General features: G+C 42.7%; 1 protein-coding gene across 1 annotated transcript; it reads right to left on the bottom strand.

Annotated features, from left to right (window-relative positions):
• Window positions 1–865: 865 nt before the first annotated feature.
• emilin2b (elastin microfibril interfacer 2b) lies at window positions 866–14,024 on the bottom strand. The gene is made up of 9 exons (XM_058634580.1): window positions 13,811–14,024; window positions 13,558–13,683; window positions 11,709–11,890; window positions 9,822–11,603; window positions 4,365–4,574; window positions 4,238–4,282; window positions 3,209–3,262; window positions 2,614–2,730; window positions 866–1,404 (listed from the first exon to the last, which is right to left on the bottom strand). The coding sequence occupies exons 1-9, from the start codon at window positions 13,927–13,929 to the stop codon at window positions 1,085–1,087; spliced, it is 2,955 nt and encodes a 984-aa protein (XP_058490563.1). The 5' UTR covers window positions 13,930–14,024; the 3' UTR covers window positions 866–1,084.
• Window positions 14,025–14,898: the final 874 nt, after the last annotated feature.

Genomic DNA, 14,898 nt, shown 5'->3' with positions numbered 1-14,898 from the left:
TTCTCCCGCTAGATTTTTTTTTAAATTTTCTTTCTATGAAAGTGACGAGAACACACAGTGTCGTCTTTTGTTTCAGTCATGAGTCATCAATCATTAGAGTGTTACAGCTGCTGCTGCTGCTGCTGCTGCTGCTGCGTGTTCTCTGCACATTGTTGTCATTACCTTGTGGTAATCCAGTTGACGTTATGATGTAAGAATGTAAGCACAAATACATTTGACTGTTTAATCTGATTTTTGTTTGTCAGACTGTGTGAGAGCTTGGCTCTGTAAAGGACTTTTCTAAGGGCATTTTTTTTTACCGCGTCAAACCCTAATGTATATATAGATATATATATTGTTCATATAGTATATTTACTGTAAACTGTAAAAGTGTTCAATCAAATGCTGGATGATGCTTTAATAAAACCTAAACATGAAGAATCAAAGCTTGAATGAGTTTCATAGTGAAATGGTCATCTGTAGCGTGTGAAACTGAATGTCTGCATTATTTCTAAACTACATATATATTTTTATAAAACTAAGTTGTAAACAAAACGTAACGCTTTGGTCTTAGCGAACAGAAATGATCATATAACAATATTGATATGCTGTGTCCTTCATCTGAGAACGGCTCTGTCAAGAAAAGCTATGAGACCTGACTGAGGGAGTGTTTGTGTTTATACAGCAGCAGCACAGGGGCGGGCGGAGTTAAGAAGCGGCTGTACTGTCAAACTGTGCTGAGTGACCAGGTTTTTTTTTTGAGCAGCAGAAAGAAACTTCTGTCACTTTTTTCGCGTTTGCAGCATCTCGCTTTGAGTCACTTCCTGTGTGTCACCGGGCGACACAAGCTCTAAACCCTGTTAGACATACAGGAGAGTCAGGCCGATAGGTTTCATCAGCATTGTGTAAACTATGTTGATATCTGCAAGACAATGAAAATATAACTGCAATATAATACACTCTATATATTAGTACTCATGATACAAATTATCTTTTTAGAGATGGAGTGTTTCTCCGTTTCCCCTCCTCATTTCATAAAATATAACAAATAGTAGTTTATCTGCAACAATGAGCACCACAAGGTAAGAGTCTGAAAGTAGCAGGGCTACCGTTTCAACGGGCTGGGGTAAAGAAGGACAGCACTAAAAGACGACAGGATCTCAGAGGAGGAGGAGGCCGGGACGGCGAGCTTTCCGGCCGTCATGACGAGTCCTGCTCGGTCTCCTCGCTTCAACTCGAGAACCAGGCTCAGTGAGGCGACGCTGCTGCAGTTACACTGTTCGCGATGCGGCGAGAAACCGGACGAGTCCAACCTCTGGACACTGCGGTTGGAGACGTTGAGGACGGCCTCCACCCTCTCACCTCGCTGCGCTGCGAGCACGGCGCTCACCAGGTAGCGGCCGTCTATGGGAGCGGTGAAGATGCCTGAGGACACAGAGGGGAGGCGCTGATTGAAGGTCCAGTGTGTCAAATTAAGGTGAAGTCATTTTCATTTGGCAGAAATGGAAGACAAAATAATTACACCTATTTTCAATAAATAAATAAAAAAGAGTACAATCACCCAATTGTATGAATTGTTTTTCATTACCACAGAATTGGAAAAAAAAGTGTATCTTCCACAGTAGCTCATGTTCCTAAATTTATTTAACTTAAACTTCCAGCAATCAACCCAAACCCCTTAGAACTACAGGTGCTCATTGCTTCTATCCCAGAAGAAACAAATTGTGACATTGTAAATGAAATACCTATGCGTGACTACTACAACTACAGTGCAACTATTAATTAAATAATAATAAGGACCTAACCTAACACTTTTAAATCCAGTTAAATCATCAGAACTAATATTAATCCAAATCATAAACTACGATGAAATAGTACATAAATTATTCATATGGCACCTAAAAGGAGCAGCTCTAATGACCCCAATTTTTGAAAAACTAAACATATTTGCAACAAACACAGATTCTCCAACACACTTGAATGTGAAGGTTGACGGAGATTCAGCTGCAACAAATGAAACTTCAGCAATAAATGTTGCTAAAGTTTACACACTGCACCTATACTGTACATAATATACATTTATAAAGAAAAAAATACTAGTAGCTCCAACTGTAGTGTATTAATAACTACATTTTCTGGTTCATACAATGATTATGAACGTCTGGATAGTTATGATGAGTATCCTAGCCTAAACAACATAATCTATTCAAACACAATATGTATCCTTGTGTTTAATTTACTACTATTACTGTATATAAGTTGTGTTGGCTTCTCTCTTCGAAGTGTGCAATGTGCTATGGCTGGAGTAACATAAAATAAATGAACCTTGAACATTATTCACAGCAGAAAACCAAGAGCTGCTATGTTTTATTCACTTAAATGAAGTTAGACTCTGCCATGTTGTAATGTTATGTTTGTACAGTAGCCCAGAACGGACAAATTAAATACTGGCTCATGGGAGGGTTTTTACATTTTATATTACACTAAGGAAACTGGAGTTTCTTGTATAAACATGGATCGGGAGCGTGAGGCAAAAGGGATTCAGATGTTCAGATTCACAACAAGATGCCACCGAATCTTACACACTGGTCCTTTACAAGCTGTGGCCAGAGAGACAGTAACAGTAACAGTTACCTGTGTGAGGGTCGTAGTGTCCTCCATCATTCACTAACACCTTGTTGAATCGAATGATGCCGGCCTCGCCCAGGAACGGTGGAAGAGTGAGACCGGCTGAGAAAGACACCTCCTCATCTGATGACAGGAAAATGAACGTCACACTCAACCAAACATTACAGTATGGAAAAGGTTTGTTCATATCCAATAAACACATTTGGACTTTAACCCTTTAACACCTAAGCCTCAAAACGTCTGTCTGGACTTTTAGACTTATTTTAACCATAAAAGGGCCAGAAAATGTCCTGTGAGTGGGTGATTTTGCCCATTTGTCCAGAATAACTTTGAATATCTGGCAGTTATTTACAATGTACTGCATGTTGACATAGTGTATGAACAATTTTAAATGAAGAAAAACACTGCAGTTATACACAAACACCAGATTTTGCATGTTAAATTTGAACAGTATAACTAATTAAAATAACATTTGTTTGAGTCTTTGTCTCATTGTCCAAAAACAGGCCAACAAATGGAAACTACAGTATGTGCAGGTGTTTCTCCAACTCTCTCCTCTCTGCTGACAAAGACGCTGATCTTCTCAGCAATAAATACTGACCTAAAGCCATGGCAGGTTTCTGTGGTGACGGTGCGTGGGGCATCATGTTCACATCTGTTGAGCAAAAGATTGTTAAATCTGTACTCCCTTTTTGATTTAATGATGTTACTAATGAGTTACTAAATGTTCCAAAAGTGATGATGATGATGACGACGTGGTGTCCTCCGTTGCTGGGTGTACTTGGTCAGACAAAAAACACAACAACAGTGGGAGGAACGTCCTTGCCGAGAGCTCCATAAGGACGGCGTGAGTTCAAGCTTTAACTTGTAAACGTGTTCTGGACGATTCTCGCGCTGCCACTTGGAAAGCTGGTACTTTTCTCAACGTCTACCCCACGCAGCGCAAGTACAGCAAAGCAGTGGATCCACAAAAGTGTACTCAATAAATCTGGATTTTCAAGTCCAGAATATAGTAAATAATAAGAATAATCAGTGAGAGAGTAACAACCTGTTGAAAAAGATATATTTTCAGCGCTTTCTTAAAATAATTACCAGACTCAAAACAGTGTAAAGGCAAGGGAAGTGTATTCCAAAGCCGTGGTGCTGCGGCCGAGAAGAAACGATCACCTCAGCTTTTGAAATTGGTGCGAGGGGCCATCAAGAGTCTTTGATCTGAATATGACCTCAAGAGGTCAGTGATGTAAGACGGGGCTTGATCATACTTTAAGATCTAAAAATGAATTCTAAAATCGATTGGCAGGCAGCGAAGGGAAGATAAAAGCGGGGTTATGTGTTCTGTTAAAAGCCTAAAGACGGGCAACACCAGTGTTGTTAAAACACATAAAAAGGGCATTCAAATCCAGACGAGACGCAATAAACGCAGGGTTGATCATTTCAAGTTCTCATGTTGGAATCATAGACCTTCATTTTGCGATGTTCCTCAGTTTTTACCTTATTGCCTTATTGTTTTATCAAAAACAACCCTAGACTGGACAGAGGATGTGTGACGTCACCCCCGTTCAAAGTGAGTGAGCCTCAACCGTGTACATGTGAGTGCAGCATAACATACAGTACATAGAGGAGTATGTACCAGAGGTGAGTGGGGTGCTGGAGTCACTGTGTTCGACTGGAGAAGCTGCAAAATAAATACAAAATAAAACAATGAGAAAGCTCATGACAGAAAAAACAGCCAGCAGGTGCACGTGAGCGTGTCGCACCTGGAGCTCCAGCAAAACCCAGAACAGGCATCATGCTCCCGCTCGTCCCTTCCGGCAACTTGGATGAGGTCATCTTACCCGGAGGGCCCGCCTCTCCGGTCTCCATCACAGGTGGCTGAGAGAGAGACGAGTCCTCGGGGCCAAGAGGCGCTGCGAGGCCTTTACTTGAACCCTGGGTGAGTCCCGTGTCCTCCATCGCAACCTGAATACCTGAGGAGGGCAGACATGGAGTGAGTGATGGGGGTCAAGGCTGCTTGTCAGGCCGATACAAGAGGCAGGGCCAGATGTCTGGAGGTCAGACCAGTTTACACACCATCTGGTTTCATCGTGACACAAACTTCAACCCTCAACCGTCTTTAAATTATATGTAGAAGAGGCAAATGCTCACAGTTTTGTCTTTAGGCCATTAATCTCCCACCTAACTCACCACAATGTCACAGTTAGATGACTATACTTATCTGCCATTTATGCCGCAGTTGCTGTCATTTTATACAATTATTTTTTTTCCAGTATAATTGCAGGCATTCCTACATGTTAAAGGCACAGTTCAGGTTATTTTGTAAGTGTGCTTTGTATGAGGGACTCACACATGATCAGCTGTGCGTGTTAGAGTGCGACTCGGGACGCATTTTTCTGTCTGAACCCAAGAGAATATTGAGCGAACCCACCCTGAATCCAACACATGTCCTCCATTAATACCCAACACAGTTTGAGTGTCATGCAGATGGTTGTAGCCGCTATTTGTGCTTAAGGCAAAAGTCAAAAGTTATTGTTACTGCCACGGGGAAAAGTAAAAGTAATACTTCCCATATCATTTATCACCAGCATCACCAATTATGACCATTGGCTCTTCTTTATGAACTCTTGTTAAACTGTAACCGCTGGGTGTGTTGCATTCAATGTCCTGTTGTAAATAGTAAACCCTGAAACACTAGGTCAGTTACTGACCAGTTTTTTCCTTTTTATCATTTCTTTTTATACTCACTAAAAGAACTTGAAATGAAATGACCATGAGAGAGGCCGCTTCTACTGGAAACTCTGAGTTTGTGTTGTTTTGTAATCACTTTCCACACCAAAGCCCATAGTCAGTAAGTAATAAAAACATCCTTCGTTTGGATTTACACAAAAGTGACACACACTTATGAAACAGTGCAGCAGCAGACAAGCAGCTCCCGTGTTTCCTGTGAGCTAAAAATGCAAATTTCACTTTATGGCCTTTGGTGCGGGAGAGTAAGCAGCTTAAAGCTTTAGTTGTCAGTCGAAAAAAAAGCAGTTTAATGCTGACATAAAGCTGTGAATATACTGTATAAGAGATCTTAGATTTTTTCCGGAAATGGAATAGGGAACTAAAGTGACATAAGAAGACAAACCACTGACTCTCACTTACAAAAAGGGAGAAAATGAGAGAAAAGCTCCATCACATGGGGATCAAGTCTGTACCGCTGCATTTCCTGTAAACTACAAATCAGACGGACCCTGGAGTATATCAACAACTCAAACCTCCTGGCTGTGGGAACATTTCTCTCCCGTCTACAAGAAACAACAGGCCCTGTTGTTAGTCTGTTGTCCCCAAATGGGAAAGCAGCACATAAAAGGCATACCAGCAACATACCAAAAACCCAGCCACATGTTCAATCACCAGACAGCCAGCCTGTCCCCTCACCCTCGGGGAAAAGAGAGTTTAATTTTGCACAGAGGCCGGAGATGTGGGCCTGTTTTACACAACATGTGGAGAGGGACCACTGTGCAACAGTAAAAGGTCTGTGCACAACCACACACATGTGCATGTGTTTCACTGCTCTGTGTTTGTTAACTGCGTCGCTCCTCGTTTAATGCGAGGTATGCAGCTCCAAGTGAGTTAACTCTGATGGGAGCAATTCCAAAACTGATTTGAGAGCCGGGGGATAAAACAGGCACATGAAGGATACACAAGAGAGAGAGAGTTTGTCATGATGAAAGAGGTGAGCGGCAAACAAATGCAGCTGGTTCCGCTGTCGACCACAAATGTGCAAACCCTCAGCCAAACAGCATGGGAAACCCTCGCCTTGCTGTTTGTCACTTATCCCCCCATCACACACACACCCTCAGGGATACATCTGCCCCCATGTGTCATAAAAATGGCTATTTTCCACATTACATACCCCATTTTGCAATGACCACAGGGCAAATTTGGTGTCTGTTGACTTTATGAGTCACTGTGGTCAAAAACACTCAAGACTGATTTAGAGAATCAATAAATCCAACCTCAGGATTCACGGCTAAAAGTGGAACTCTCTTGAGAAAAAGTAAAAAAGTCCAACATCAGATAACGAAAACCTGCTTTGTCGGGATAAACGAGTGGCCGAAGTTACAAAAGCAAAAAGCCGACATTTAAGGAGGACGTTATTGTTCCTGAGAGCCTCCCGTCAGGTCCCATCTTGTTTTTGGTTCATGAGGTTATCACGGTTCACCGGTGACCAGAGCGTGTCACCCTTCAAGTTGCCTTATCTTACACAGGTCGTTGACCTCCAGGCCTGAGTAACCACTCGGCTTTGTCAGAAACAGAGCACAGAGATCTACGCTGCTCTTCTAAAGAGCACACACACACACACACACACGCGCAGAGTGGCTTTAATGGTGCGTTCACGGCCAATGCGACACATTTTTCATGCAATGAGATTATGTGAGTAAACACACACGATCCAGCAACCACTGTCAAACAGGAAACTCCTCGCGTTTGTTGTGAATGCACCATTACACCCAGTGATCTCCGTTTAGAATTAGACCATGTGAGGTGATGGAACATGAACTAAGACCAAATTATGACAATATTTCAAAGTCAACTCCCACAAAAACACACGTCATCACATTATCAGAATATTATTTACTATTTTCTTGGGAGTCTTTTGTACTTTGTTTCTTGAGTATCTTTAACCCTAAGAGATTTCCCAAAACATCTCAGTGTCTATTTTGGCAAATTGAAAATCATTTGCACAACAGTGAGATCACTTTGGGAAGTGGTTCAAAGATCATTAAGTTAACTTGCCGGGACCCACAGATGGTAGAGTTTAGTTTTTCCCAAATTGGTTGCCAAATAAAGCCTTTTAAGATTTATTCAATATTACACGCACAAGATTGAATTTGATGAAATCGCGGGTTTACTGATGCAAAACAATATCAGGCGTCACAGCGGTTGCAGTAGAAATGATCAGAAACATTATCTGGCACAAAAATTTGCTCTCGTCACAATTTATATTGTGAATTGGGGTCGACATAATTTGTAAATTTTATAGCTTTATCTGGTTGAAAATCCTTTTATTAATAACGTATCACTCATTTTTTTTGGACTTGATGGCTTATTACAGAGAGTGAGTATTTGTAGATGACTGACATGTAGAAAGAACAATGATCCCTTGATAAAAAACTTACTATAATAAAATAAAAATAACGTGGCTTGCGTATTTCTTTCATTATCAAGTCATACAAAATTGAAGCAAAATCCTATGTCGAGTTCACTGAGTAAGTAAAGAATGACACATCATGTCTCTCTTCACTCCTTTTCCTAAACCCTCTCGTTTAAGGTTAACAACTGGGATGACATCATGTAAACACGCTGAAATATTGCCCTTGGGACGCCAGTGAAGCTTTCACTGTTTACGCTGTTTATTTAAACAGAAATGGAAGTGAAGCGTGGAAGTTAGAAATGTGAGCCAAGTGCAGATGGGACTAAAAATGGGGACAGTGGTCTGTGGGGAGAAGGAGCGATATAAACGTCGACGCAGTAGCACCACTAATGGAAAAACAAAGAAGCGTTTGGCAGTGAAATGAAAAACGCCCATTGATAAGATTATGTGCAGAGCTCCCTGTGACGGCCCCCTCCGAGCAACATTTTCCACTCACTCCAGATAACCAGAGACAATAAGACGAGGTAGCAGCGAGTGGCCCCTCACAGCGCTCAGAGTGAGTGGAAATCCTGAATAATTGTGCTTCCACTTACGGAACCTCCCACTGACAGGATGATTAATTCAATTCTAAATAATGACAAAACCCGTTGGGTGGAGTAAGTGTTTGGCAAACATGAGTAAGCTGGCACCTCTGAACTTCACGGATGAATCATGAGAAAAACTGAAACATACTGTACATCTCGAGGCAGAGCCTCTGTTCGGACTTGGACCGGGACCAAAGCAGGATCCAGGACTGCATTTGATTCCAGCTCACCTCCCATGAGATCCGAGACTGGAGCACATGCTGCATCACCTGCCCCATAAACCAGCGAGTCAAAAAACTCAGAGGAAGAGACTTGGCTTGTAAACATTGTGTGAAAACCTCTCGCGCACATTCACAACGATGAGACTCTGCACATTATAATAATAACCTCCTATGAGACTGAGGCGGACTTTGCTGACTCTTAGGAAAAGTATGCAGCACTGATATAGTCAAATCTGTGCTCACATTTATGCTTACGGCTTATACTATCATATGTAAATAACAACAGATCCAAGTCATGGGGCTATGGGAACCTGATGTTTACAATTAATGAAATGTAAACATATGCATGTATCAGAAACGAAATTAGGGACAAACACACACACACACACACACGAATGCATGCTTAGATGCATTAAAAAGCCAGGCGAACATTTTTTTTGAGCCAAGCCATTGCTCAACAGTGGACTCTATTAAATCAAGCATGTGTCTTCAATCAGCTCTGCCTCCTTTAACTGAGAACATGGTTTAATGAAAATCCAACCTCCTCTCACCGATACTGCAACCTCGCTGCCTGCCAAGGATAAACAATAGGCTCCTGTCCATGTCATGATCTCAGGACAAAGTACAGTTATTTGATTGTTGCCTCAACCTATGAGTGTGGAAACTTTTGGGACTAATGAATGAGATTTAGGCCTGGTAGTAACAAAAACTGACTTTGCCCAAGGGCAGCCACATGCAGCGTTTACGGGACAAGAGTAAGACAGAGAAATGATCAATTCAATTACATGACACCATAAGCTAGTGCTTATACCCGAGTGAGCAAGGTTGTGTTTTACTGCCAACCTTTCATTCGATACATCCTGAGAATAAAGTAATGTGTCATCCGATTAGTAGGGATGGCTCAAAACTCAAAACCACTTTTTTGGTGTCTTAAATACAACACAGATATCACAACCTAGTTTCTACCAAAACCGATATCAGGTCGAATGAAACTCTTTGCAACGACGTAGCTGACATTTGTGTGATACATTTACCACCTGGCTATAATCAGCCATTCCAAAAACCTAATGCCCCAAGTGCATGGCCGACATTTACAGCCCGCACTCACGTCCTGGTCACATGACGGTGGTGGCAGACATCGCGCTTTACGGCACGTTGCATGTGTTTAGTGAGGCATTTGTATTAAGTGATTTCATATATATGCTCATCTCTACATACTAGGCAACAAAATGATTGTTTTATGTCTGCATGACAGCACTGGCAGCTTACCTGTCTTCTCAGGATTGCTGTCCATCAGAACCTGGAGGTCTCTGGCTATATTTGTGATGTGGTTCTGAAGGTTCTGGGAACTTCCCCTCAGTCCTCCAATATCTCTGGCATGAGCTCCGACTGTGCCGTTCAGCTGGTTGACACAAGTCCACAATGCAGTGACGTGTTTATTCAGCCCCTCTTTGATTCTCTGGAGGCTACCTGAGATAGGGTCCAGCTTACCACACAAGTCCTCCACGCTAACAATACGGCTGTCTATGTGGGCAATATCCTTCTCGACTTTCTCGGTTTTCTCCCTGCACTGGTCGCCCTCGACTTTCACCTCCCTGCCCAGTTCGTCCAGCCGCTCTCTCAGCCCCTGATGGCGTGTCCTGTGGAGGTCCAACAGGTCACTGATCTCCTTCTCTGCCCCTAAATGACCCCAGGTGGAGTTGATGGTCTGTGGGGTCAGGGACTGCTGATTGACCAGGTCAGATAGTGAGTCCTCCAACCTGCCCATGTGGCCTTTCATGGAGCTCAGCTCATGTTGTGCATTCTCAATGCCAGTGCTGCAGTTGAAGAGTTGCCCCTCCATGGCTCCAAGGTGATTTATGTGGGCTTTTAGACTAGTCTCCATGACACCAATAGCAATTTTGCAGCTATGAAAGTCTTGCTGAAGGTCTTCAGTAAAATTACCTTTGTGCTCATTTGAGTTCAACTTGTCCACTGCATTTAGTCTATCTTCCATTGTCCGAACAGAGCCCTTTAGAGACTCTACATCCCTCTGCAGCGCACCTGTACTCCCTGGATGAAGGCGAGATTGGGAAATGACACTTGTATCTGCCAACAGGGTTGCAATTCTATCTTCCATGGAGACCAGCTTGTCCTCCAGATTGTCCCTCAAATCTTTAATGGCATCTTCGCTTTCTTTCTTCAGTTTTTCCTCCATAACGAGACACCGCTCTGCCACAGTCTTCTCAGATGAGTTTAGCTGGATCTCCATGTTTTTTTCGACACGAGTGAGAACAGAGTCGGATATGTGGGTGCCTTCCTTGCGCGGATCAACCAGCATGGTCTTAAGGTCTTGGATCTCTTTTCGAAGGTCAGTTTCCTTGGAGTCCATCAGCTCAGCCAGGCTGAGGTAATTAGTATCTTGGCCCTCGCACAGCTCCCGAACTGACATCACTTTATAATCACATGAATTCTTCAAGTCTGCCATTTTGATGTCCATGCCCTCCATCAGCTCCTCTCTCAGAGCTTGGATTTTACTGTCCAGGTAGGCACGTAGTTGTGGATCAGACGCTGGGGAAGCAGGAGTCGGTGAGGACAATGGGCTCTCAGCAGCTTCCATTAGCAGACGAATCTGTCCATCATGATGGTTGACACGGCTCATCAGATCATCCAGTGATTTACTCTTGGACTCCAGATCTTCTGACACCTGGCTAATTTTGTTCATAACTTCGTCGACTGGTACTGTCTCGTGGTCAAAGGAGAAGTCCTGCACCTGGAAGGTTTCGGTTTCTCCACCTCTGGCACTGACAGGTTGTCGGAGGTTATTCAGCAGCGTGACAAACATTTTGCTTGCATCTTCTTGGAAATCCACTCTAAGATTGGCGGTCATGTCTGTCATTCTGGACTGCATGTCAAGGACCATCTCAGACAGTCGCTGCACCTCCTCCTCCAGGTGATGTGAATTCTGATATCCTCTGTGACCAGCCAGGGGCCTGTGACCTGTCTGACCTCCAAATTGCCCTGCCCCTCCCCATGGATGACCTCTCTGGCTCTCAGTTCCCTGTTCTGGAACTACAGGGGGAAATCACAGAGAAGATAGGAAACATGGATATTAATGCTTTTATATTTAGATGAGTCCACACAATTACATTGTTTGATTATTTCCTTAGTTTGCACCTTGTGGGACTGGAATATGTCTTGTGGCAGAAGGAGCATGAGGCCAGTGATCTACTTGGAGTATCCTGGGGTCTTTCACCTCCATGCAGTCATGGCCCTGGTACCCCGGGCAGCACCTCCACGCCAGCTCTGTTACAGTCTTGTATGCGATCTTATAAATCGGCCTGAAGTGTGTCCGGTATCTGGAAGCATTTACCAGATAAGGACAAAAATAGGTTCCAGGTTTCTACAGACTGACAGATTTAACACAGTTCTGCTCAGTTGATGATTTCTAAGCTCAGAAATACAATACAATCTTGGGATAACAATGGAGTTAATTATGTTTGTTTACAACGGAGTCTGAATAAACATGGCCACATTTGCACTGAATTAACTGCGCAGTTGTGAGGAAGCTGTTTCAGACTTTCCACCATGAGGACATTGGTTGCCCACATGCATGCCACTGTGATCCAAGTGATTAACTGCATTTCGGAGTGTTTTTGTTGTTGCTTAATGAAAAACAAAGACAATGTCAATATATGTATGTCATTTTTGGAAAATTCATCACAGATGCCTAGATAATCCGCCTTCTTTAAAAGTTTTAACTCTATAACTCTTTCATATACCATACAAAAAAACATGTGCATCAATGTTGATGGTTTTTATCATTTAACTTTCCTTGTACTTGGGAAACTCTCAGAATACAAATTTAAACATTGATTTTACAATCTCAAGGCTACTTGAACCAAGAGAGGACCCCAAAAACAACTGATGGACAAATTTGTGGGAACATATTAAACTTTATGGATCAGCTATGTACAGAGGACACCCAAAAGAGGCTTGAGATGCCACTACCTCGTGACCAAAGGCTTCAGAAATTCTGCCAAAAATGAGAGCTTAAATTATTTGCTATGCCAAAGGTCAGATTTCCAATTCAACTGTAACAACAAATGGTTAACTTGACGTTTGGTGGAGTTTGATGCGTCTGTGTCCTCAAAACTCCCGTGAAATACATTTAGCAGGTTCTGTATAAACTGTTAATGGAGCTGCCTGGTGTAGTAACAGCAGCAGCTGTGATTGGCACATGCAGGCAAGTAGTCAAGACAGTTGTTGAGAGAGCACTTGATTTCCATTGCTTTCTCATGGCGAAGCATGAATGCAGCATCTCGGTAAAGCTTCTGACTTACCTCCATCAGTTTTGACATAAAAAAGACCTTGCTATGATGCGAATCACAGAAAGAGTACAGTGGAGCTGATAATCAGCATTGCGTTAACTCTTTTGACAACTGTTTGACTATAGCAGACCAGGGCTTGAAGGGGGCACTTCTTAAACGTACCATTTTGAGTACTGGCACTTTTATTTGCTTCCCAGCTCTTCTCCCAAGCTGCCTGTTCTCCGTTCCAAATATCTTTCCAATTCATTATCATGGCCCACAATAACCATTTCCAAGGGTGCACTATGGGACCGTTCTCGTGAGAGTCTGGTGTTTGTTTCTAGTGTCTAGAGTTTTTCATTTTTATTGTTAAATAAGAACAATATCTTCTGCAAGTGTTTAACATTTTTCACTAATGTTTAGTTCTATTCCCCGAGTTCTTGCCACATCTGTGTCCTCGAGGAACAGCATAATAACAGGGCACCAAATAAAATGGACTGTGTGATGGAAGTTTAAATCACTGTTTGAAATGTTCAGGATAATTAATATATAGCAGTTGGCAAAATGTGAAACAGGTCCAGTTTTTAGTTTCACAATTTAGTGTGAAAACTTTTCATATTTTAAAGTCACGCACTGCAGCTTAAAAAGAAAAGAAAAAAAGCAAAGATAAAGATAATCAGTCCTCCGCCCAGTGTGCAGGACTTCTGGGAACTTACATCACTTGTTGAGCACAGTTTGGCAGATCCGGTGGACACGGTAGAAGCTCCGGCTGCACGAAGCTGTCCGAGCCTCCCACCACTGCGCAGCTCACGTTCTTGTGCACAACGTGTGCGCACCAGTTTCTGCAGAAAACAAGCATTGACGCAAAGTCGCCACGAGAACAAGTTCAGCTGACAAAAATAACCAGTGCATCAGAACGCATCGTGACATCATGACATCGTGCAATGATGGTAAAGCCTCTTCACTCACTTGTTTCTCTGGCGCATGTCGGTGCCAGAATACGCGCTGTTCTGGAACCGGGTGTTGTGGAAAGGTGTCCCCGTGATGAGAGGGAAAAGGAGAAAAAGTGGAAGTCCACAGAGTCTCATCGTTGAGAGACTTTAAAGTGCTTTTGTCGATGTGAATCAGTAGTGGAAGTGTGTGATTCAGTGATCTGTGAAGGCACAGTGTGGGTCGTTCTCTCTCTCTCTCTGTGGTGCGCAAATCTGAACAAGCTCCTCCAGCTCCTTGGATGTGACGTTTCGGGAATCCCTCCAATACTGAGACGACTTCCCCCCTCTCCTTGTGAGGACACTTGGACATGGTGAATCCCCTAACCCAGGGGTCTCAAACTGGCGGCCCAGGGCCACATGTGGCCCTCCAATCGATTTCATGTGGCCCTCCAAACAATATCAAGTTGTAACGAGTCATTTCTATATGTTTTTATTGTTAAATAAATAGATTCATTTTGCATCATTAATGTTTTTTTTTTGTTGCATATTAAAACAAGCACTTATAATTTGAAATTATCCAATCCAACTTTGTTTGTAAAGCACAAAACAAAGTGCTGTACAGAATAATGGATAAAAGACAGAAAAGCTCACACAAGGCAAGAGTACATATAAAAAAAGGAATTAATACGGCATATTGATATGTCATTTTGAGCTCATAACGTCCACCGCAACTGTTGCTTTTCCCAAAAAAGTTAGGCTTTTTTTTTTACTTGACTGGCCCCCGAATGACCAGACGAGACAGTCAGTGGCCCACAGGTCATTTGAGTTTGAGACCCCTGCCCTAACCCTTTACACTAACCATAACCATCGCAACTAAATGCCTAACCCCTTACCCTTAACTTAATTCTAACCCCAACCCCAAACAAGCATTTATGGAAAGTCTTGACCCTTAAACCCTTTAAAGGTGTGACATAACGTGAGGACTATCCAAAGTGTCCTCAATTCCCCAATATGACCCGTTTCCAGCATCAAAAACAGACTGACACTGGATGTTTGGGTTTGGATACCAATCATCTTTGATCCAACAAGTCCCTTGAATAACACCACATGTTTTTCTTATGATAA

This window comes from Solea solea, chromosome 1 (assembly GCF_958295425.1).
Source record: "Solea solea chromosome 1, fSolSol10.1, whole genome shotgun sequence".
In the NCBI taxonomy this organism is placed as follows: domain Eukaryota; kingdom Metazoa; phylum Chordata; class Actinopteri; order Pleuronectiformes; family Soleidae; genus Solea; species Solea solea.
Note: the sequence above shows the minus strand (reverse complement) of the source record. Positions and strands in the feature narration are given on the sequence as shown.

What these genes read in the sequence shown, in the direction of transcription:
- emilin2b (XM_058634580.1), bottom strand. Translation starts at nt 13,929, where the DNA reads ATGAGACTCTGTGGACTTCCACTTTTTCTCCTTTTCCCTCTCATCACG. An exon ending in GACATGCGCCAGAGAAACAA is followed by an intron (nt 13,684 to 13,810) that starts GTGAGTGAAGAG and finishes TGTTTTCTGCAG; the next exon opens with AAACTGGTGCGCACACGTTG. An exon ending in CAGCAATCCTGAGAAGACAG is followed by an intron (nt 4,575 to 9,821) that starts GTAAGCTGCCAG and finishes TGCCCTCCTCAG; the next exon opens with GTATTCAGGTTGCGATGGAG.